Genomic DNA, 24,717 nt, shown 5'->3' on the forward strand with positions numbered 1-24,717 from the left:
ACGCCACTTTCGACGGACTTTGGTACCTTGAGAAGGGAGGACCTTGACGGACCGCGAGTGCAAGTCATTGTGAACACTGCGATTCGGCCAAAAACTAGTATTAGTATTCAATTGCCATCTGGGCACTTTGAATAGAAGTTTGAGTATGAATTCTTTCCCAAATTTTGCAATGGGTACAAAATGTACGGGCACTTTGTTGATGAGTGTCGTGAACGGCACGAGGAGTATATCCGTAATGGATTCAACCGGGCAAAAGCAGGGAAGGGGGAAGAAGCAAATCGAGACCCCATGTCCATCAAGGGGCTGGGGCACCTGTTCAGGGGAGGGCTAATGACGGGTAGCAACGTGGGATCTTGGCTCGCAACGGGGAACTGGGAGTTCGACAGGGCCAACCCGAGAGTTCCAGGCTAGGCCGAAGCAGCAACAAGACTGGAAACCTACTGGTGTCGTGTACCCCTTCCACTCCACATACACGAGGCCAAATAAGGTTAGTGACCGACAAACCTGGGCACAAATCAGCAAGGAAACGAGGGGTTGCCTAAGTCCCCTAGGCGAGAGGATGGCCAGCCTAATGCCGATGGTAGTGTGGTGGTTATTCCAGATATCCCCAGGTCCCCGAATAGATTCGAGACAATCGCAACAGAAGGTAACCCATTGCTGGAAGAGAATAAGGATTGCTCTCTTGAGGCGCACATGGAGATAGTTAAAGACATTATTGTTGCAATCCCACCGATCCTTGCCGGCCAACAAAGTAATGGACCTTCTCACGCTCAGACATCATTTGTTAACGTGGACAGATGCCTTCGTAGCAGGAGCTGTGATCCTAGGAAACATCGGGATTCCGATAAGGGTGATGAGGCCACGACAGGGACAACAACCGAAAATCCCTCGGCAGAGGAAGTTGTAAACACGGTTGATGATGTTGTGGCGACAGTTGACATGAGGGTTGGCTCCCCGCCGGGCACGGGGGTAATAAGAAGCACAAGAAACACACGACGGGAGGCCCCATAAGGCTGGGAACTATGGATCAGTTGAGATAACAATTGTTGACGCTGCTGTTCATTACACAGACACGGCTAGTGTTTAGCAGCCCGATGAATAGGATACTGAAGCAGTTGGGTGCTTGAGTCGGGCTGAAAGGGGAGGAGAATCCAACAAAAGAAAGAAATCGAAATCAAGATTTAAATCCAAGAGTAAGAAAAATGAGGAAGACAAAGATATCCCCTCCGATTGGGAGGATGGTGTAGAAGATGACCATGGAACTTCCCAATGATCATTACAACATGGAATATTCAGGGATTGCAGCAACTCCCCACTCAAGCTGCAGTCGTTGATTTTTTGAGACAACATAAAATCGACATCCTGGGAATTTTGGAGACGAAGTTGACAAGTGACAACTACAAATTCTTTCTCCAAAACAACTTCAGAGATTGGAAAGTGGTGGATAACTTTGTACATTCCGAACACAGTAGGATCCTTTTACTGTGGAACCCAATTATACAAAAATCAGGTGTTTGACTTCCAATAATTCTTTCAAATTTATTTTGGTTTATGGCTTACATACTATACCGGATAGACGTGCGTTGTGGGATTCTCTGACTGGTCATGTTTATGGCTTGTTAGTGGAGATTTTAATAATGTACTAACAGAAGATGAGAGAGTAGGCGGGGTGGTCCCAAGAGAGTATAAGATCAAAAACATGGTTGACACATGTGCATTGCTAGGCCTGGAAGATACCATGTCGACCGAATGTAAATTCGCGTGGACCAACCGTGCGATATCTAGCAAGATTGACCGAGCCATGATAAATGATGCTGGTACACAAAGGGATATTTAGCTAGCACAGAATTCTTACCGGAAGGAGCTTATACGGATCACTCATCGGCAGTGACTACCCTCTTCGGTAACGTTGTGTCCTATCCTAAACTCTTCAAGTTTTTCAATTATTGGCTTAAGCATACAGGGTTTAACAAGCTTGTGGAAGAGAATTGGGTAGCTGAAGTCCAAGGCACATCACAGTTCGTGTCGGCAGAGCGGGGCAAGAAGTTTAAGGTCCACCTGAAGGACTTTAACTTCAAGGAGTTTAGTGAGCCCTCAAAGAGAGCAAAGGAGGCAGCAGATGATCTTGCCTCGATGCAAAAATTGGCAGATGTCGACACGACAAATGTTGCTTTGAGGAACCAAATCAACAATCAGAAAAAGAAGACGGCCTACCTACTTAATTCGGAAAGGGAGTATTACATACAAAAGGCTAAGTTCAAACACTCAATTTTGAGTGATCGTTGTATTTCTTTTTTCCATTCACTTGTTAATAAACAACTCACAGAACTACATTGTCTTTTTGCATAAGAGTGATGGATCTATTACATGGGATCAGGAGGTGATAATCAAGGACATTGTGGATTACTATTCGGCACTCCTTGGAACTACATTGCCTTTTTGCATAGGAGTGACGAATCTATTACATGGGATCAGGAGGTGATAATCAAGGACTTTGTGGATTACTATTCGGCACTCTTTGGCACCAAAAACCAAGCGTTCCCCGTTGATCTTGGCATACTTCGTGAGGGCACCCTCGTGAACTATGAGGACTGCAACGACTTAGTACGGCCCATCACCGAGATAGAGATCAAGGCTGCTCTCTTTGACATCGGAAATGATAAGGTGCCAGGCCCCGACGGTTACTCATCGGCGTTCTACAAGAAGTAGTGGGACAGGGTGGGCAACAATGTGACTAGAGCGGTCAAGGAATTCTTTGATACCGGTCTACTATTGAAGAGCCTCAACACGACGGTGGTGTCATTGATCCCGAAGATGGCCATCAACCCCAAATTGGGAGATTTCCGACCCGTATCATGCTGCAACGTTATCTACAAGTTCATCACGAAGATCATGTCAGCAAGAATGTCTCCGTTGCTTGGCAAACTTGTGGACCTTTCACAATCTGTGTTTATTCTAGGGAGGAGAATCATGGACAACATTCATCTTGCCCAGGAGCTGATGCGTGGCTATGAAAATAAGAAAAATGCCCCAAAGTGTACGGTTAAGATCGACCTCCGTAAGGCGTATGACACAGTGGATTGGGACTTCCTTGGGTCCATTCTTCATGGACTTAATCTTCATCCAATGTTCATATTTTGGGTGATGCAATGTGTCACGACCCCACGATTCTCGATTGCTATCAATGGGAGTCCCCATAGTTTCTTTCCGGGCAAGAGGGGTCTTAGACAGGGAGACCCTAGTCCCCCACTCTCTTCATTTTTTGCACGGAATACTTATCTCGGTTGTTGGCTACCCGTACAACGGGTTCTAACTTTAATTATCATGCGAAATGCGAGAGGGAAAAAATCACGCACCTTGCTTCTCTCACAAAGAAGTGGACGGGTAAAAATCTTTCTTATGCCGAGAAATCTGAACTCGTGCGATCAGTTTTGCAGGGGGTCGAGTGTTATTGGCTCCAGGTTTTCCCACTACCGGCAAATGTGTGTGACTGTGTTATCTCTATCTGCCGGGAGTTCCTTTGGGGCACGAAATATGACCATATCGCATGGAGTGAACTTTGCTTACAGAAAGATGAAGGAGGGCTTGGATTCCGGGATCTAGGGGCATGGAACAAAGCCCTCTTGACGCGCTATCTCTGGAACATCCATGTGAAGAAGGATTCCTTATGGATTAAATGGATCCATAATGAGTTCCTCATCAACAGGACAATTTGGGAATGGAGAGCCAAGCCTCGGGAATCTCCATTTTTCAAGAGGCTGTTGGAGATTAGAGACACAATGCTTGTCGACCTTTCTAGAAGGTAGGTAATTGAATTGTGGGAGAAATGGTAAGTCACGAAGTGGGCCGTGGAAGCCTACGACTGGTTTAGGTCCAAGGGTGAAAGAAGTTTATGGCCGAGATTTTTGTGGAAGGACTTCGTCCCTCCAAAATATTCTTTCACGACATGGCAAGCTATCAAGGGTCGGTTACCGACGAGGGACAGACTTGGATTCAAGAACATAGACCAGCGGTGCCTCCTCTGCTTGTCGGGGACTGAGTTCGTTGACCACCTATTCTTCAAATGCGAGAAAACGAGGGAAGTTTGGAGAGTAATCAAGACGTGGTTGGGATTGAGAAGAATTATCACTACCATACCGAGTGCTATCAATTGGATCATCAAAGAGCAAAGTGGTGTTGCCGTTATCCGAAAGGCAAGAAGTTTGGCACTTATCACTATGGTCAGCCTTTTGTGGAGAGCCCGGAATGCATATTATTTTTGAGGTAAAGAGGATTACATACTCCACGCTGTACTCTATGTACTTGCACGAGCATCTCGGAGTATGAGCTTGTTGTCCTCCGCATGGGTACTCTTTTTTCTCTTGGGGATTTTTTCCCATTGGGTTTTATCCCTAAGAGGTTTTAACGAGGCCCTACCTCTCGTCAATTGGAGATAAATGTGGGGACAACGAGCATGGAATCAAGCATCATCAATAGGGAATCGAGATGAGAAATGAATCAAGAGGATGATATCTGATGTGTACTTACTACGGATGGCTTTAGATGTGGAATTCTTTACAGTTATTGTCTTACGTGTGCACTCTTTGTTCGAAATTTGATGTACGTTGTAATTTCCCCGTCGGGTATGCCTGAGTATGCTTGTATTTTATTTACGTCTTTTTAATTCCATTCATTGATTCATAAAAAAAGAGCTCTTGCCTTTGCGTGTTCGATCTTGTTGGGGCCCTGCCATTTACTTCTAGCTTCTTGGTTTTACCTTGTTACTTTGATCTAGCCGACTTGTGGCTTTTCACTTGTACTTTCCTCGGGTATGCCCGAGTGTTTGATGTAAACTTTTTGTTTGGTTTTATTTAATTTATTTATTCATAAAAAAAAGAGCTCTCAGTAGTGTGTTGGTTGAGACCTTCTCTCTCTAGAAAGATTTTTCTGACTTCTCTCTAGACTCCCACACAACTTCCGCTCTATTTCTCATCATTTCCGTCCAGATTTGAAGAGTGTTTCACTAATTCTGGTTGGCTGCCTCCTTACCTAAGTCACCAGGACCGGATGGGTATACATCAGCCTTCTTCAGGAGGCACTGGGAGTTCATTAGGGGAGACTTGGTCAGTGCGGTAAAGGAGTTTTTCACCATAGGAAAGCTTCTAAAAAGCCTCAACACTACAACCATTTCTCTCATCCCGAAGACCTTCACGAACCCCAAAGTCAGCGACTACAGACTGATTGCTTGTTATAACGTGGTCCACAAGGTGATCACAAAAATCATCTCTAAGCGGCTTGAGTTGCTCCTTCCCAAGATGGTTAGCCCAGCCCATTCGACTTTCATCTCGGGGCGGAGCATCATGGACAATATCTATCTTGCTGAGGAGATCATGAGTGGCTACACAATCAAGAGAGGTCCACCACGTTGCACTGTCAAGATTGATCTCCGGAAAGCTTGTGACACAATCGATTGGAGTTTCTTGAGGGGCGTACTCCAAGGCCTCAACTTCCACCCATCTTTCATCCACCTGATCATGGAGTGTGTCATGTCACCTTCATACACGATCACGGTGAATGGTAGCCACCATGGTTATATCAGAGGTAAAAGGGGTCTCAGGCAGGGAGACCCCATGTCTCCTTCTCTGTCTCGGATGCTCCTTACTCGCACTTCTAGGGATTTCTTTTACCATAATAAATGCCGGCAAACGGGCATTATTCACCTTGCTTTTGCAGATGACCTCCTTCTGTTCGGCAGGGGAGACTTGATCTCTATGCAGATTTTGGCAGACACCATGGAGGAGTTTTCGGCATGCTCAGTACTTGGGATCAACCAGGGAAAGTCTAACATGTTTATTACAGGAACCATCAAAGTTCCCAAGGAGACTTTGCTGCAAGTGTTTGGCTTCCCAGAAGATACCCTCCCAATCAAGTATCTTGGCATCCCACTTGCATCGAAGAGACTTGCTACTTCAGACTATGGCCAACTGATCGACAAACTGACAGACAAAATTAAAAAATGACCAAGTAAGACTCTTTCTTTTGCAAGGTGTTTGGAACTGATCACTTTTGTCTTGCAGAGAGTGGAAGCTTACTGGCTCTAAGCCTTTCCGATACCTAGGATAGTCATTGAGAAGCTTATTGGAATTGCCCGTACTTTCCTTTGGGGGAAGAAGTATGGTCAAGTTGCATGGGATGATGTTTGCAAGCCGAAGAATGAAGGAGGTTTGGGAGTCAGAAACCTCAAGACTTGGAATTCGGCACTTCATGCCAAGATCCTCTGGAACATTCACTGGAAGAAGGACTCTCTTTGGATTCGGTGGATTCATGCAGAATATATCAGGAATGGTTCTATCTGGGATTGGACGGCGCACAAGAAAAACGAATCCATGCTCATCAAGAAGCTACTATCCATCCGGGATGAGATGTTGGAAAGATGCCCTCGAGGCGAGATTACAATAGTCTGGAGTACTTGGTTCGCGGGAAAAGGAGTTCACGAGGCATATGAGTGGTTTAGGCCGAGAGGTGAGAGAAGTTTTTGGGGAGTGTCATCAAATGGGCAGGACGGCATATACGAGGATCACAGATTGTATAGATAGCGAAGAGGGTTGCACTCATGGCTTTTGTGGCGATCATTTGGAGAACTCGGAACAAGATTATATTCGACGGGAAAGCTTGGGACGCAACTAGGGTCATCTTTAAGATCAAAGAAGCCACCTACAACATCTTGTACTCACACTTTCCTCATGATCAGGTTCTTCTTCACCTACTAGACAGATGATGGTGTTCACATGCTTTGGTTGTTTTGGTTTTCGACACACTTTGAGTCACCCATCAGGGTACTCTTTTTCCCCTTGGGAAGTTTTATCCCATGGGGTTTTATCCCCAAGGGGTTTTAACGAGGCCAGCCCATTCTGGGTTTCGATGGGTGATTTGAATAGTGTTCGGTCTTGTTGGGGCCCTGCCCTTTGCTTCTAGCTTCTTGATTTTTACCATATTACTTTGTACTAGCCGACTTGTGGCTTTTCACTTGTACTTTCCTCGGGTATGCCCGAGTGTATGATGTTAACGTTTGATTTGGTTATATTTAATTAATTTATTCTAAAAAAATAACTCTCGGTGTAGTAGGTTGAGACTCTCTCTCTAGAAAGAATTCTTTGACTTCTCTCTACACTCCCACTTAAACTCTCTCTCCCTCTTCGATTTCCAAACGAATTTGCTGTATTTCACATTTGTGTTGACTGAAATCTTACTAATCTCTCATCGTAGGTGTGCACAAACCGAACCGGACCGGCGGTTAACCGCCGGTTCTGGCCCGCCGGTTCATGAACCAGAACCGGGACCGGAACCGGCGGTTTGAACAGGGCGGCGGTTTCACGATTCATAAGGGCCGGTTCAGGTTCGGCAATATATTGAACCGTGAACCGGCGGTTCGGCGGTTCGAACCGCCGGTTCAAAGGGTCAAATAGTGTTTCGTAGGTTAGGGGTTCGTAGGGTTCAAGTAGGGGTTTAGGATAGCCGGCGGTTTACAGTTGGAACCAGCTGTTTTCGGTGGAAACCAGCGGTTTTCGGGTTGAACCGCCGGTTTGGGAGCCGGTTTCTGCCGGTTCCGGCAACTTTTCAGAGGCTAGGTCGTAGATTCAGTGTTTAGGCCTGCAAAAACCGGTCAGAAACCGCCGGTTTTCGGTCAGAAACCGCTGGCTTTCTGACGCAAACCGTGGACGAACCGCCGGTTTCGGCGGTAAAACGGCGGTTTTCGGCAGAATTCAAAATTTCAAAAAAAATTTTATTTTTTATTTATTTCATCCAATTTTACTCCTATAAATACCCCACTTCTCCTTCATTATTCCTTGCCCCATTCTTGAGTTTTCAGAATTTCATTCTTAATCTCCATTTCTCTATTCTCTCCTCACTCTCTCTAATTGCGCAAGTTTAATTCTACACTTTCTACTCACTACTATATTTGTTGTGCTCATAATTTACCACTTCTTTTATACTTCATACATATTTCATTCCAAGTCCATATTACTTCCATTTATCAATATATTCAATATGTCTTCTTCTCGTGGTGGATCGGGACGTGGTGATCGGGGCAAGGGAATAGCCCAAGATCAATGTACTACGCGTCCCTCAAAATCTCGACGACCTAGTCGTCGAGATGTTATGGAAGAGGTTTCCCGAGTGGCAGCCGAACGCATGCAAGTAAGTAATGAAAAATTTGTTTTCCAATTCATATTTCAAAATTTCATTAATTTTTTTTTTGCGTTCATACTTTTAACTTCTACGTACATAATATTTGTAGATGGAAGAAGATCATAGGACCGCCATGCTACTTGCTGAAATGCAACAAGGTGGGGGTAGGGGAGGTCGTTCCCAACAAGATGAGGAGTTCGACGTTACTATATCGTCGGACTCGGACAACAACGAGGATAGATCGCATTCTCCTATTCCTTCTAGCACCGGCGGAAATGAGGAGATGCCTCCCCCTCCACCCGCTAACCCGGCAAAAGCTTTGAAATCGGACATTTTTGTCAAACACTACAAGAAGGTCCCGGTGGTGATTCCAAGTCCTCACGAACCGAACTCTCAAGAAGAGACTCCAGAGTTTCATGTTTACTGCAACTATTGCGATAAAGTTTACAAATGGTCCGCCGGTGGTGGATATGGCACCCTCCGTCGCCATTTGGTGACAAAGCATCCGGTAGAATGCGGCACTACCTCTACCCAAAGCCAACTAAACTTCCAACCCGTCGGCTCGGGTTCGTCAGGTACGCCTCTATTTAAATATGAGAAAAAGAATTTTGATGATACAATGACTAGATGGGCGGCTATGAAGCATTTTCCCTTTAATGTTTTTTATGACAAAAGTTTTGAGGTTACTATGCAAAGTGGTTTGAATGTAGCAATCAAAAGAATAGGTAGAATGACCGTGCAACGATCTACCGTTCGGCAATGCTTGAAGAAAAAGGTAGAATTATCACGTTATTTAGTTAACTTGGGCCACAGGGTGAACATTTGCTCAGATGTGTGGACGGATTGTTTTAACCGTCATTCATACATGGGTATTACGGTTCACTTTGTGGACAATAGTTGGACTTTGAACAAGCGTTTAATTGGTTTTAGAGAATTTGAAACTCCACACACTGCACCCGAAATTGCTTCTTTGATTTTACAAGTGTTGAATGAGTTTTAGTTATGCAACAAGATATTTTCTATTGGTTTTGATAATACAACTGCCAACACCGCAAGTATCGCCGATTTGATTGCGGCTTGTACACCGGTAATTGGAGGTAAGTATTTTCATCAAAGATGCATTTTCCATATTTTAAATTTATGTGTACAGGATGCGCTTAAATTATGGCAAAAGCATGTTTCTCCTATTAGAAATGCAGTTAGATTAATCCATCAAAAGCCACCTATTGGCAAAGCATGGAAGAAATATTGCCATCAAAAGAATGTCAGGTACACGAATTTTACTATGGATGTGTCTCATAGATGGAATTCGACATATGATTGTCTGAATTCTACTTTGACACATAAAGATGCTTTATGTGATTTTATAGAACTAATCCCTACCGTGATTTATATATTTCGCATAGTTGTTGGGATAACAGTTTGGCTTTATTTAAATTGTTCAAATATTTTAAAAAGGCTACTGTTGAATTGTCGGGTGTTTATTATTGCATTGTTGTTCGTGTTTTGGAGCATTGCATGTACATATCCCTTGGTTTTAAAATTGCAATGAAAAATGCTTCCTCTTCTCCCGAGTTAATGTGCGTTTTGTATTATATGATTGAAAAATAACTCAAGTATTTCAGTGAGATTCCTAACGTGTTTTTTATTGTAAAGGTATTGGATCCAAAATGGAAATTAGCAGGTACCTCTAGAATTTTAGATTTTTATTATAACAATTTGAGTTCAATTGATCTTGGTCCCCTTCAAACAATCTAATCCGATACCAGTGACGAATTTGGAGTCGACCTCTCAGAAACCTTTCAAATAAACCTCCCGGACCGGTCAGTTGTGCAACAAAACCTCGAGTTTAACTTGCGCTCTCTCTACACCGAATATGAAACCAAGTATAACACCACTCACCAAGTCAGAAGACCCCCTCCTCCACAACATAACTATGGCTTTGCATTTCAAACCGATTATGATGACCCCGACGCGCAATCCCAACTAGCCGACCTATACAACTACAGCACCGGCGGAAGGTCCTCAGGTATGGTCAGTGAATTAAATTTATATTTTGATTCACTCTTTTCCTTTGGTGATGAAGGTCCTACTCCTCCCGCCCAAATCGACGTCCTCGATTGATGGGGAACCCACGAGAAAGATTTTCTCATCCTTGCTTCAATGGCCAAGGAGATTTTTTCTGTTCCGGCTTCCACCGTAGCCGTCGAGTCCGCTTTTAGTGTTGGCTCGCGCGTGTTGGATGAATCAAGAAGTAAGCGCTCGACGAAAAATATGGAAGTCGTGATGTTACTTGATGATTGGGCCAAAGCTGACGTCCGAGAACAAGAAAATGATTGGGATGATCGTCAAGAGGGATCACAAGATGAATTCACCGGGGATGAAGCTTAGGCCAACCGTCAACCGCCGCCGGCCAAGCCAAATAGGTAAGTAAGGTAAGAGAACTACGTGGACTTTGATTCCCTAATGTAAATGAGCAATTGGGATACGTAGGCACCTCAACTTAAATTTTAAATTTAAGTTGAGCTCAAGTCCTTTTTCTTTTATTTATTTTTTTTCCATTAATTCCTATTTTAAAAATATGCAAATACAATTACATACTTGTATTTGTCTATACTCTAGTCGATGAAGTATATTTCTCTATACGGCTAAATGAGGGAAACTTTTGACAATTCTACTATAATTGTTGATTGTTAGACGAAACTCAACATTTAAAGTTGAATTGCTAAAGGTGTCCTTAATTTAGTTATGTAGAAAGATCTTCTTCGCCGGTTAAGAGTATATATATAATACACTTATACGTTTAAGAACTTCAATGTCGTTCTTGTCATTTGTAATTAGTTGTTGACTAGTAGTCTCATTTGTATTTAAATTTTGTTTAAGACTTCAAGACCGGCATATGTTTTCGATTTGTAATTGTTGTAACTTGTAAACATGGAATTTCAATAAAATTGCAACTTTAGTCGTATTTTTTTCAATTTTATTTACTCGCATTTCATACATAAACAACTTTGAAAGTGTAATGTAATTTGATTAAAAATTGAATAGTTGAAAAATGAAAAAAAAAAAAAGTCGACGAATCGTCGAACCGGCCCAGAACCGGCGGTTCAAGCCGAAAGCCGGCGGTTTTGAACCGCCGCGTAAACCACCGGTTTTTTGAACCTGAACTGGAACCGCCGGGAGCTAGGCGGGCCGGTTCAGGTTCAAGCATTTCCTGAACCTTGAACCGCCGGTTCATGAACCGGAACCGGCGGTTCGTGACCCTTGTGCATGCCTATCTCCTCGTTTGGGGATCGATTAAATCAGGATTTCACCACCTCCGGTGACTTCCAATGCTGCCTCCGGCGATATTTGAAGCCGCTGGCGATGATTCCTGGGCGGAAAATCCCATTCTCCGTCGAAGTTTGAAGCTGCTGCCGGTGATTCTTGAAGGAACCTCAGTCCCATTCTTCCTCTTCCTCCCTCCCCAGATTTTACGGAGCTCCGGCGACGTAACTTAGGTGGAGAGGGGAGGACTCCATTTGTTCGATTGAAGACCAGAACTGACGAAGAAGAAGGGGTGTCTTGATTTTGTGAAGTTCGGATTTCTCACCGTCGCCGCACCTCTCGAAGACTAGTAGCTTGCCGGCGATTGATTTCAAAAGGCGAAGTGAAGAGGCAGGTCCAACAAGTAGAGAAGTGGAAGGCCGACGAAAACTCCACAGCCACACTATCGAGACTAAGATCCCCTTTCCTCTCTTTTTCAATTTGGTTTTCAGTTGAGTTTCTGCTGGATTGTGTGTTCATTTGGCTTCTGTTATCATCGATTTTGATTGGTGATTAGATGGATGCGTCTCTAAACGTTTGAATTAGTTAAAGAGACCTTACTAATTAAACATGTTTCATAGTAGTGGTAAATCTCCCTCGTTATTTGATCATTTCTCCCTCCATCCTTCTCTCCCTCTATTGCTTGATTAGCTTGTGTTTAAATTTCTCCCTTGCATGTTGGAGTTTTATTGCATTGGAATTCGATTGAGATCCTTATTTGGTATGACGTTTAACTGATGTAGTCCAGTTATGAAAATCGATATAGTCCCAATCCTCTGACTCCATTATCACCAATGGCCTCTCCATCCGCTCTAGATCAACATGAATCTATGCTTTAAACAACATTCCAAAGTGCGCTATTGTAAACAATGCCTTCAGCTGAATATGACCACAATTACATTTTTATACAGCTTCTTCTGTGGATTATTTTCCTTTTTATTTTGCAACTTCCAATATTTTATAAATGTACAATAACCAACATGTACTTTGATAATAAATTAACTAATTACTCTACCAATATAAATATAGAGAACATAATAGCAATGTCATAATGAGGTTAAAATAGCATTTTAGATTATTTTAGGATTTTATTTAAGAATAAAGATATATTAACAAAGATTGTATATACAATATACCCTTATATTTTAAACCGATTTTTATTTAAACCAGTTTTTGTATTAATTATTATATCTTCACTAAACTACCCTTTTATTATATTTGTAAAGTCAACTCATTACCAAATTGCATGAATTACATAAGGTATGAAATTATATACCATCAATGCAATTAAAACGCTTCCATTTGTTTAGTCAAGTGTCAAATATTGATGACCCCTTTATATTTCAAATTATACAATATAAATGAAATTATATACAATCACTGTAATAATACACTTTCATTTGTTTAAGAAAATATAAAAAATTGAATTTCTTGACTACTAAAGTTTTTGTTTAACTAGTACTATACTATTATCGAAGTGATATCATCAAATTTGAATTCCCATTCATCTAGGGAAATTTCATAAATTGAATTTCTTGTCTAATAAAATTTTCATTAAACTAAAATTATCATTTAAAAATGGAAGGGATGCCTTAAAATTTCAATCCCCATTGATTTAGGAAAAACTTCATACATTGAAGATAACAAAAATTATCATTTAAAAAGGAAGAGATACCTTTAAATTTCAATCACCATTTATTTAGACAAATTTCATAAATTGATTTATGAATTTCTTAACTAATTAAATTTCAATTTAACTAGAATGGAATTAATACGTTGCATTTCAATTCTATGATATATAAAATTTCTCGTTGAAAACTTTCCATTTATTTAACATAGCACAATTACATTCAAAATATAACATTTGTTATAACTTTTACACTTATTTTTACTGCAATTGCTCATTGATCTAATGCACCATTCAACGATAATTTATTTTGTAGAAGAGATAAAGTCATTCTTGTAATGGAAGAAGAAAAAATGAATTGATTAGGAAGATGTAATAAATCATTTCCTAAAATGTATAAATGTTGATTATGGAATGATTAAGTTTCCTAAATGATCATAAAAGGGTAGTAATATAATACCTTAAATTAATTAATCATTATTAATTTATTGTAAATGTAAAATTACTAAAATACCCCAAATTGTATATACAATTTTGTTAATTTATCACTACTCTTTATTTAAATATATGTTTTGTACATATATCATACTATCCTTATGCATATAAAAACATTTATTTATATTTAGAATTACTTGTTTAGGAAAGTTGTGTGTATTTATATGGATGGCATGATTTAAGCAAATATATACTCTAATCTTCTCACCACAATCTCCAATCTCTCATACCTAAACCGGCTGCATCATTGGTTTAATTTTATACTATTTTGTTTAGGAAGTGTACATAAATGTAAAAATTTTAAATACTCCAATGATGCTAAATTTTTGAATTATTCTTTCCAACTTCACTCACGAATTTTTTTTTTACAAATTTAATCTAATATAATGAATTTAAACTTTATTTAAATAATACAATATACAATTAAATTTTTTGAATTCTAAACTTATACGTACTTAATAGATTTAATACTCAATCTTAATTTTATTATTATAAAACATTATTGAATCTATAATTTTTATTTATAAAATTAATAAATCAATTTAATTGCTTGAGTTCTTAGAGCATCAAAATGATAGATTTATTACACTAGTTAATAAATCTAGTGATTTGAACAGAAGAGAAACATGAATATCAACTTGTATTATACATAATAGGAGGAGCGGAGCATCAACTTACATTTAAGATGGTTGACACCATAAATTATAAATATAATTACTAAAATAGTAAACATATAAAACAGTGATAGGAGTAAAATGTAAATTTAGAAATAAATAAAAATTTGTTTCCAAACGGTAAACAAACAGCTAGGGTTTGAGGTGTTTGATTACCAAACAACGAAACCTGTATGCGAAGTTTTCCAATTTACGGGCGATAAAAAATTCAGCTCGATATATTTTATCCCAAGAATTCTCAAAGCTTATGCAATCTTGTTTGGGAATCATACGCAAATACTCCTCTACACGCGCCTCTTCTGGAAAATAGAGGCGAAGATAGTTGCTCAACAATGGATACTTCTTCGCCCTTGTTTTCTTCTCTCTCTTCCCAAAACCCTTCTCTTTTGTTTCTTTCATCTCTTCCTTCACTTTTATTTCTTTCCTCTCTTCCTTCCCTTTTGTTTCTTTCAAGCGCTGCGCCGCCTTCTCTTTTTTTTCTTTCATACGCTGAGCCTTCTGTTTTTCGCGTCTCGCCTTCTCTTTCCTAAGTTGCGCCTTCTCTCGCTCTGTGGGTTCATAATCGGAATCCGAAGACACATGGAATTTCCCCATCTTTGTGTTCCACAATATTATAAGTATATTGTTAGGATCCTATATAAAAAGAAGGAGCAAAATAGGATAATAAAACATTAAATAAATTTGGTTTTACAATAAGTTCCAACTCCATCTTCAACAACAAATTTCCATGGTAATTATTCTGCGAAAGGGGAAGAAGAATTGAGATTTGAAAGCTTACTTTATCGGATTCAAGCGGCGTGAGAGTGAAAATGGAGAGGGGGCTCAATTCTGATGAAGGGTTATTAATATGTAATCTCTTTTTAAATATGTTAAGTTCCTTTTTTATGCTTTATTTTCTATTTAAAATTCAAATTTATCCCACTTTATACAAAAATACAAAACAGTCTTTACCTTAAAATTATATGTTGATATTATTGGCTGTGATACGGTATTATTTTTGTAGAACTATACTCAATCTCATACGGATTATTGGCAAAATGAAAGGATATTATATTAAATTTGAATTTTAAGGAATAAAATCACCCGCCTCATCAAAAAGGTTGTTATATATAGACTCCTATTTCATAACTAGGATTTCGCTTGATTTTATTTAGTTAGGAATAAATTAAGAATTAGTTATATGTAAAGTTAAATACTACTATTTTCTTAGACAAGATTGGAAGAAGATATGATTGAGGGATCGGATTAATTGGAGGTGTGGATATTTTATTTCTAGCTAGTTTATATTCAAACACTTTGTTTTGTTGCATATTCTTGAATTCAAAGGTGAAGGTGAAGGTGATGGGGAGAGATGTGAAATTTATAATACGAGTGGGGGAAGATTATAAACTGGAGAAAGCCGTGTGCAACCATGGATGGTTTATGATGGCTCCCAACAATTGGGATCCTTCCACCAAAACCCTCACACGCCCTCTCCGATTAACCAATCACACCTCTCTCACTACTTCCATACATCAACCTTCATTCCTTAGCTTCATTTACGTCACGGTCCAACTTGATTCTCATTACGCGCTTTCGCATCACGACCAACTCTTCATACAAGTATTAATTGGAGGATTTATTCATTAATTGATTAAGTCTATTAATTGAAAACTCATTTCATTTTCATATACATCTATTTTTTTTGTAGAGCCAGGTGGAACGCATGCTTCGGATCTCAAGTGAAGATGATAGAGCCGTGCATGAGTTCCATGATGTCAATCCAAGGGCAAAGGAAACCGGGTTTGGTCGCATTTTTCGTTCCCCAACCTTATTCGAAGACATTGTCAAAACCATTCTCCTTTGCTATTCTTCGTAACTACATCTTTCATTGTCACTTACATATATTTTCATTTTGTCCAAATTAATTTTGTATTTAATTTTGTTTTAGATGGCCTAGGTCGCTGGAGATGGCTGAAGCCTTGTGTAGTCTTCAACACAAGGTATTATGTTGTGGAAGTAGAAAGAAGAGAAAGCATTGTGATTGTAGTGGAAATTTTCCAAGTCCAAATGAGATAGCTTCATTGGATTTTGAGACTATTAAACGACACTGCAACCTAGGAATGAGGGTTTCTACCATTCTTGAATTAGCACGAGATATTCAAAATGGAACCCTCAACTTGGACGATATTTCTCCCCCTATTATTGATCCACCTCAAATTCACGCCCGCCTCATGAAAATCAAAGGATTTGGTTCTTTTGTTGTTGCTAACATTATGATGTGTCTTGGTATTTATCAATACATCCCTATAGACACCGAGACTATCAAACACTTGGAACAGGTGATCATTTATCTTAGTACTATTTTATTTCAACCTAACTATTCACCTTGTTTAATTATAACCTTTTTCATTGTTAGATTTATTAAATGGTCCCTTTGTTGGTTTTATTCTTGGTGACATGTTTAGTTCTTGGTTCCAATTCCAGGTTCATGGCAAGAAAAAAATAAAAGGCAGGAAAGCTCAACAAGAGGTTGTTGCACAAATTTATGATGAGTTCGCACCATATCAATGCCTAACTTACTGGTAATAATTAGTCCATTTGAAATGATTAATTGTTTCGATATTTATTACGGGATAAAGCAACTATAGCATGTATATCAAGCTGAGGGTCTAATCTGAATTGTCAATTGTATGGATAGGATGGAGCGCGTGGATTTCTATGAGAAGCAGCTAGGAAAATTGAGCGAGATTCCACGCACTGAATACCGTTATGTAACTTCTACCATCATTGAGAATGTTGGCAAAACTAGTCTTTTTAAATAATAAATAGGTCTCTTATACTCCCTCCGTCCCGGACTATTTGCATGTATTTCCTTTCTGGGCGTCCCAAGTTATTTGCACTCTTTCCATTTTTAGTAAAAATTATCACCTACAGCCGCAATTGTTGACTTTGCTATACACTCATTCCTTAATCTCCGTGCCGAAAAGGAAATGTGCGAGTAGTCCGGGACGGAGGGAATATTTTACATTAAATAAAATAAGAGCAAGAACATTGGACAATAGTCCATACAAAGCTATCAAACTACTATCTTGATGATACCCACAAACCTATATGAGTTTACGTTGGGCCTCGTTAAAATCTCCTAAAGACAAACTATAACATAAATAGTTGCATGCGGCCTCCAGTGTCCCAATGTCTCACTTCTCTGGTAAATGAATATAACATAACCATGTGTGCGAACAAAGAGTAAAGAACGTTGTACATCTTCAATTCACTTCAAAGGCTACCCTCTGAACATCAAATGGCTTCGCATTAAACACAAGTGTTTTGCGTGCCATCCATATAAAGCGCACGAACAACATCAGAGCAATTCACTTCGCCCTCTAGACTATAAGTGAACCTTTATTATCTCGCGACATCCACTTGATAGCAGTCTTGATTGTGGATAGTCGTTCTCTAAAGACCAAGTCAAACCTTCACCTCTTCCTACACCTTCTTCGTCTCTATTTGTTTTTTCTTTTTTTGTAAGTAAAGTATAAGCATGACTCTGGTATGCCTGAGTGATACAGCTAAAATGAGATACACTAAACTCTCTTGTTTTGACATTCTAATGATTTATAAATAGTTATGTTTGTCTATTTCTGTCTAAGTATGAATTTGCTTAAGTTCCCCTTCTTCCCCGCTTCTTAAACCCTTCCTTGTTGCGATCAATCGTGCTTTGTATCCATTGAAAGTGCGGGCGTGACACTAGCAAAAGTCTTCGGCGCAAATTTTACAAGCATATTGTTTCATTTAAACGAGTTAGAATTTAAATTAAGATTTATGTTGGACGGATACAACCTAATTTGTTTTAGGCTTGTTGAACCTATAAATATCATAAAACAGGTGCTAGAATTCGTTCTAGGCTTGTTAAATTATGATTTAATTTTTTTTAGGACGCCTCAAAGTTGATGCAAACTATTAACCTTATTAACAAACAAATTCCATTTTTATGTTAAGTGGCATGTCAATTACAAACAATAAAATTGGTAAATATCAAACAGAATTGATATAAGCAAAAACTACATCAATTAATCCTGTTTCAGAAAATGACGAAAATAAATGAAAACGATAATAACTAAATGAAAACGAGAATAAGTAAATGAAGTTCTATCAACTTCTCCTTCTCAATCTCCATGATGGCTTTGACTCCTTACTAAAATTACTCCGTGATGGCTTTGATTCTAACTACAAAACAGAAAATATATAGGGCTTATGTGACTCGTATATGTGAAAGATCTTAGTATACTACCTATGAGTATAAAAATTGATACATAATTAAATCATAACTTAGAATCATACATATGAACAACATGGACTAAAATAAATTGCAAATTTATAGTTAATTATATGCTAATATATAGAAAAAGTGACATAAGAAATGAATGAAGTACCTGTCCCCGGGGTGAGTAAGCTTTTTAAGCTCGAAGCGGAGCTGCTGAGCTTTGAGTTCCCTCCACTCGTCTTCGAGTTCTTGAGCGCACTTTCTCCCAATCGAAGCACGTTCCTTGATGGAGAGCTTCGGACAACCAGGCATCTTAAATGAGGCACACAAGTAGGGATATTCACACTCAAATTCATCCAATCCAATCTCATCCTCTCGCTCTCCTTCACCAATAGCAGGAATGGTGTTGGCCTCATCTTCATTGGTCTTCGTCTTCTTATTGTGTTTGATTTTCTTGTATGATTCACCGGTAGCAAGAATGGTGTTGGCCTCATCTTCATTGGTCTTCCTCTTCTTATTGCGTTTGATTTTCTTGTATGATTCACCGGTAGCAAGAATGGTGTTGGCATGATCACCTTCATCGGTTTTGTTGTATGATTCAGCAATAGAAAGAATAGTGTTGGCCTCATCTTCATTGGTCTTCTTCCTCTTCTTATTGTGTTTGATTTTCTTGTATGACTCACCGCTAGCAAGAATGGTGTTGGCCTGATCATCTTCATTGGTTTTGTTGTATGATTCATGGAAAGCAAGAGTGGTTTCATTGGTATTGGTCTTCCTCTTCTTCTTGGGTTTTCTCTTCTTGTTTTGGTCATTCAATTCATCTTCCCACAACAATTTGGAGAGCATGTACACCGTGGCTTCATGAGGGTCCGATGGCTTCACCCGAGCATAGTGGAACTTGTCATTGAGGCTTCGGATCTTCTCGGACACCTGGCGGTGCGTATATTCTTTGGAAAGATCATCCTTGACGAACCGGTGGAACTCAACCCACTTGTTGCTCTTTCCACTAGCCCAGAAATCGGCCAGCCTTTTCAACAAGCAAACGACGTCGTCCTCGCTGAATATCTTACCGTTAGACGACATCTTGCCACCCGACCCGGCTTTCGCTTTCAACGGCGTGAAGCACTCTTCCGATTCTCCGGATTTGGAATTAGTGACTTGATGTGGAGAGTGAAACTCATCTCTTTGTGGTTTGGGCGCCATGGGATTGGAGGAGAATTGATATTTAAAGGTTAGGGTTTTGTAAACCTTTTTTGTGAATAGATGTTAGGGTTTGGCCTATATAGTCTTTCTACTTTTTTGGATGATATATGGTATATCATACGTGATTTGAATTTGAGATCATCGTTTTATGGAAAGATATGCTTGATGGAAGATCAAGTTAAATAAGGTTAATATCAATCAAAAAATATTGTTAAATATAAAATCATTTTGATCTTGATTATAAATTCATAGTACATTTATTTTGAAATAGCGCTATAGCCCTCTAAATTTGTCAAAATGTGCTTTATTAAGAAAACAGAGATTTAATTTCTAATTAGACTGTACAACTGTATTTACAACAGTATATTTCTCAAAATTGGCACTATATATTACATTGATTAGCAGCAGAATTGAGAGTCAAATGTCAATTCCCACCATACAAATATCATTAATTCTAAATAGCAAAGTAACAAGATTGGCTCTTTCCTTTGTATCTAAGTTCTTTCCATATTTAGTGGTTCCGTAACAATGGTATGATTTGTTCCTCAAATACCGCTAGCCATTTCAGAATAATCAAATTATAAATTTAAAATATTTTTTTTACCAATATTATATATACAGGTATCGAAATCCAGTCTAATTCTTATTCGGATACGCTAACATTTCCAAAATTATTAACGTATAACAACCCATAATAATAAGATAGCATACATAATTACTCCCTCCGTCTCGTAGCGATGGTGTTATTTCCATTTTAGAAAACGTTTATTTTTAATATGACAACCCAAAAAGGAAAACGTTTCATTTTTAATGAGACAAAGGGGTATTCATTATTTCACTTATTAATTTTACGTTTTCTTTGGAATACAGGGTTTAAATTGCAATTATAGTTATAATCGAGTCAATTTAATTATGTAAACCTGTTAAGATTTAGTTGCTTTTATTATAGAATTTATTTGGAAATATATTTAAATTACACAGATTACTATACTAGCATAAAAAAACAAAATTCGTGCAAATAAATGAAATTAAAGAAAGCAAATAAAATCAGAATAAAGAGTAGTACTCACGTCCCACTAAAGATGATTCACTTTCCTTTTTGGTTTGTCCCAATAAAGATGACTCATTACTATAAATGAAAACACTTTTATCTCAACTTTATTCCCTCTCTCTTACTTTCCTCTCTCCACAATTGCATAAATTTTCGTGCCACACATCTTCCTTGGGACGGAGGGAATAGATGATAAAGAAATGAGAGTGTTAAAGGAAAAGATGGCAAATAGAGAGAACAAAATTGGGCACAAAGATAAAGCATAATGTAATATTCTTCATAAAATTATGACATACTAATTGCAATTTTTCCACAGCACGATCTCGGTTGCGGCTTGTAGTAGATTAGATCTCTTGAGTTTCCTGGAATAAGATGGTTGAGAAAAAATGAAATCAGCAGGATGCAGAAACCAATGGAATAAGAATAATTGAGATGGATGAAATAATTCAAACCGAATTTTGAGGTTTGAGAAATCGGGTGATTAAAGTTTCAAAGGTTTCTATAAAGATCTCGATTTGATTGGCTATTTTGAGTTCGGTGAAGGATAGTTTTTGCAATTCAGTCTCGAAGCTTTCCGCTTTAGTTTGGCCGATGAGATTAAGGTTGTCGGCCACCGTCTCCGCTTTATCCATGTACCGGAGATAACTGCTCAGCGTTGGGTAATTTTCCTCTTTCAATCTTTTCTTCTTCGAAACTGATTTCTGCTTCAATCTTTTTCCTTCCCTTTTCTTATTCGAGACGGATTTCTCCATATTTTTTTATTTTCAATATTTACTGTAATTTACCATAGTCCATATATATAATGCATCTCACTCCTCCATTAGGGCATCTGCAATGGGCGGACGATAGCACGCCCGATGGCGCGCATCGTCCGCGTCATCCATCGTCCGCACCCATTGCGGGTGCGCGTCATAGGGCGAGGACGATAGTCGCGCCCTATACTTCGGTCGCGGAGGATAGCGCGGACGATGGCCATCGTCCGCGCCATCGTCCGCCCCATTGCGGCTGTCGTGGACGATGGCCACGGACGATTGCCATCGTCCGCGCCATTGTGGAGGTCGCGGACGATCAACCGCGGACGATGGCACGCGGTTTCGTTTTTTTATAAATACCTGTTCATTTGTAACATTTCATTTCACTCGATTTCATTTTCGAAACTTACATTTACATAATTACTACGAAATGGATTCAAGCCCCAATAGTCCTACGTTTAGCGCAGGGGCGCATTGGCCGGGTACAGAACCCGGCGATTATCGTTCGTTCGACACCAACACCCATTACGATCCCGATTTCAGTACGAAATCGTATGGGTTGTCTGACATGGAGCCGTCTCCGCACCGCCCAACCGCAGCGGCCGATCCCGACCCCGCCGCGACCGCTTCCGCCCCAGCCAGAAAGAAGCGGAACCGACAGCTGGCTCAGAAGTTGCCGCCTCCCGGTGATTGCGATGAGTACGCCCCCGGCCGTACGAACTACAACGACGACGAAACTCTCACTTTGGCCCGGTGTTGGGTAGATATATCGGAAGATTCGATATTCGCGAACAACCAGCGACAGATCGCGTACTGGGAACGCATCGCGGACCTCTACAATTCGGTCAAGCCGCCGACCGCGTACAAGCGCAAGCATGAGCAACTCCGCAAGCACTGGGATCAAGTCAAGAAGCAAGTGAACTTGTACGCGGCGGAGTTCAAGAAGTTCACGCGGTCACAGGGGAGGGCGAGAGCTTGAGCGACGTGCGCGCTAAAGCACTGTTGTCGTACCGGTCGATGTACGGCGACTTCAAGCACGAGGCCATCTGGGAGCTCTTGAGGGACAAGCAGAAGTTCCAAGGTGGAATTCTGCACACTGGTGCGTCGAAGAGGACGAAGACCACTGAAGCTAGTGATTACACGAGCAGCGGCAGTGGCAATCACCCGGTTGACCTCAACCGGACGTACGTGGATGAAGAGAGTTCCGGCACACCGGTGTCCGTCCGGCGTCCTCCCGGCGTCAAGGCTGCGAAGGCCAAGGGGAAGGCAACCGCGACCTCATCGTCGACCGCTGCAACCCAAGCTCCGGTCCCGGTAGAGCTCCCGACCCAGACGGCCACCGCGTTTGAGTCGTTAGCAACAGCGTCGATGGCAAGGACGATGTTGCAGACGCACAGGGCCCTAAAGAAGTGTACCGACCCCGACGAAGCCGAATATCTCCGGGCGTTACTCGATGAGCTGCGCCGGAAGTTGGGAATTGGTCCGACTTAGTTTTTTTTTTTTATTAGTTCAATGATGTAACTTTTTTTTATTAAAACTTCGCCGTTTGTTATTTAGACCGTTTTTTATTTACTCGTTACTTGTTATTTGAAAACAGTTAAATTAATTAAACAAAACAATAAAATGATGATGTGGCGCACCTTAGGGCGCGCCTTAGGGCGCCCCACTGCAGGTGGGGAGGTAGGAGGATAAAACTGCTGACGTGGCGCGCCTCATTGCTAATGCTCTTAATGTGAAATTAAGAATGCTATACTTTTGTTTATTGCCTTTTCATCTATTATAGTATTATTGGAAAATATCCTCACCGTATCCAAACAAATAATACTCCCTCCGAAATTTGCCTATTAATTCTGCTTCTTAATATTTATTTATAACTTAGATAAAATTACAACCCAAATATCCTGCCTAAGTAGGATTGATCTAGAACTCATTGGACTTGTCCAATTGACATTTCTACTTACAAATGCCTTTCAACTATAAATCATAAATGAGTTGTTTTTTTGTTAATTATTGAGTTGTTTTTTTTATTTTGGAAGTTCTAAGATAATTTTTGACAAAAAGTAATATTCTCTCTTACTTAATTCTCTCTTATCTCTCTTATTTTATTCATCATCCACTTAACAGACTATTATTCTTCTATTAACAAGGAAAGGAGGAAAAGGAGGAAATATAAGACTTTACAAACCATGTTTAATACCTTTTCGACACTAATGCATTTAAAATATATAATACCTCTTGTTCTTTTACAAACCATGCATGTTTTAATTTTATGCGTATTTAACTTTTTTTTATCATTTTTCTACTATTATCTTGTGCAGCATCTTAATTCTTTTTAATAGATTTAATTTTATATTTTCCAATGAATTTATAATTTCTAATGCATTTAATTTTCTCTTGTATTTATTTTTTTTCTAATGCATTTATTTTAATTATTTTGTTAAGCATTTTAATTTTTTCTTTGGTGCATTTCATATTGTTTTCCTTTTTGTTTCTAATGTGTATTTTTTCTACTTTTTTAAAACAACTAAAATTTTGTTTAAATAAATCAAAAAATGATTTCTCCAACAAAACAACATATCCTACAAAATTTTAATTAAATTATATGTGATCTATAAATCTAATAATTTCTATTTTAGACTATAGAAGTTATCGAATCGTAACACTAGAAATAATTGGTTGTCGAATAAAAGAGTCATCCAAGTAGTAATAAAAAAATCATCAATTTGATAGAGTAATGTTTTTCAAAAAAAAAATAAATATATCAACAAAAAGATAAAAGATTTGTCAAATTTTAAAGCTCCTTATTGGTATGATTAATTTTTACACCCTAGACTGAATATTCTAGATCCATCATTGCTAATATATTAGCCGCGCTAGGTGACACAGTAGTCATACAATTTAGCTTCTGACCCAATTCAACGATCCACTCCTCGAACTAGAAGCATCAACTATAACCTCTGATGCTTCTAGTTCATTGAGTTTCCTAATTATGCTATGCTCCTAAGCTAAATCCACGTTAAACAGACGTTGATTGTAGCCAAGTTCTAGCTATAATGCTCTGAAGCACAATAACATAGTAATTCAAGCATAATATAACTCATGAAAACTTGAATCATTCAATAAAGGAAAATATGTTTTAAGTTACGTACTAAAACTAGAAGTAATCCCAAACGTGTAGACATATTAATTTTTTT

At 39.3% G+C, this 24,717-nt stretch overlaps 1 protein-coding gene across 1 annotated transcript; it reads right to left on the minus strand.

Annotated features, from left to right (window-relative positions):
• Nucleotides 1-18,277: 18,277 nt before the first annotated feature.
• On the minus strand, nucleotides 18,278-19,724 carry LOC121751526. The gene is made up of 2 exons (XM_042146276.1): nucleotides 18,687-19,724; nucleotides 18,278-18,480 (listed from the first exon to the last, which is right to left on the minus strand). Exons 1-2 carry the CDS (start codon nucleotides 19,718-19,720, stop codon nucleotides 18,477-18,479), a joined length of 1,038 nt encoding a protein of 345 aa, XP_042002210.1. The 5' UTR covers nucleotides 19,721-19,724; the 3' UTR covers nucleotides 18,278-18,476.
• Nucleotides 19,725-24,717: the final 4,993 nt, after the last annotated feature.

Source organism: Salvia splendens, chromosome 10 (assembly GCF_004379255.2).
Source record: "Salvia splendens isolate huo1 chromosome 10, SspV2, whole genome shotgun sequence".
In the NCBI taxonomy this organism is placed as follows: domain Eukaryota; kingdom Viridiplantae; phylum Streptophyta; class Magnoliopsida; order Lamiales; family Lamiaceae; genus Salvia; species Salvia splendens.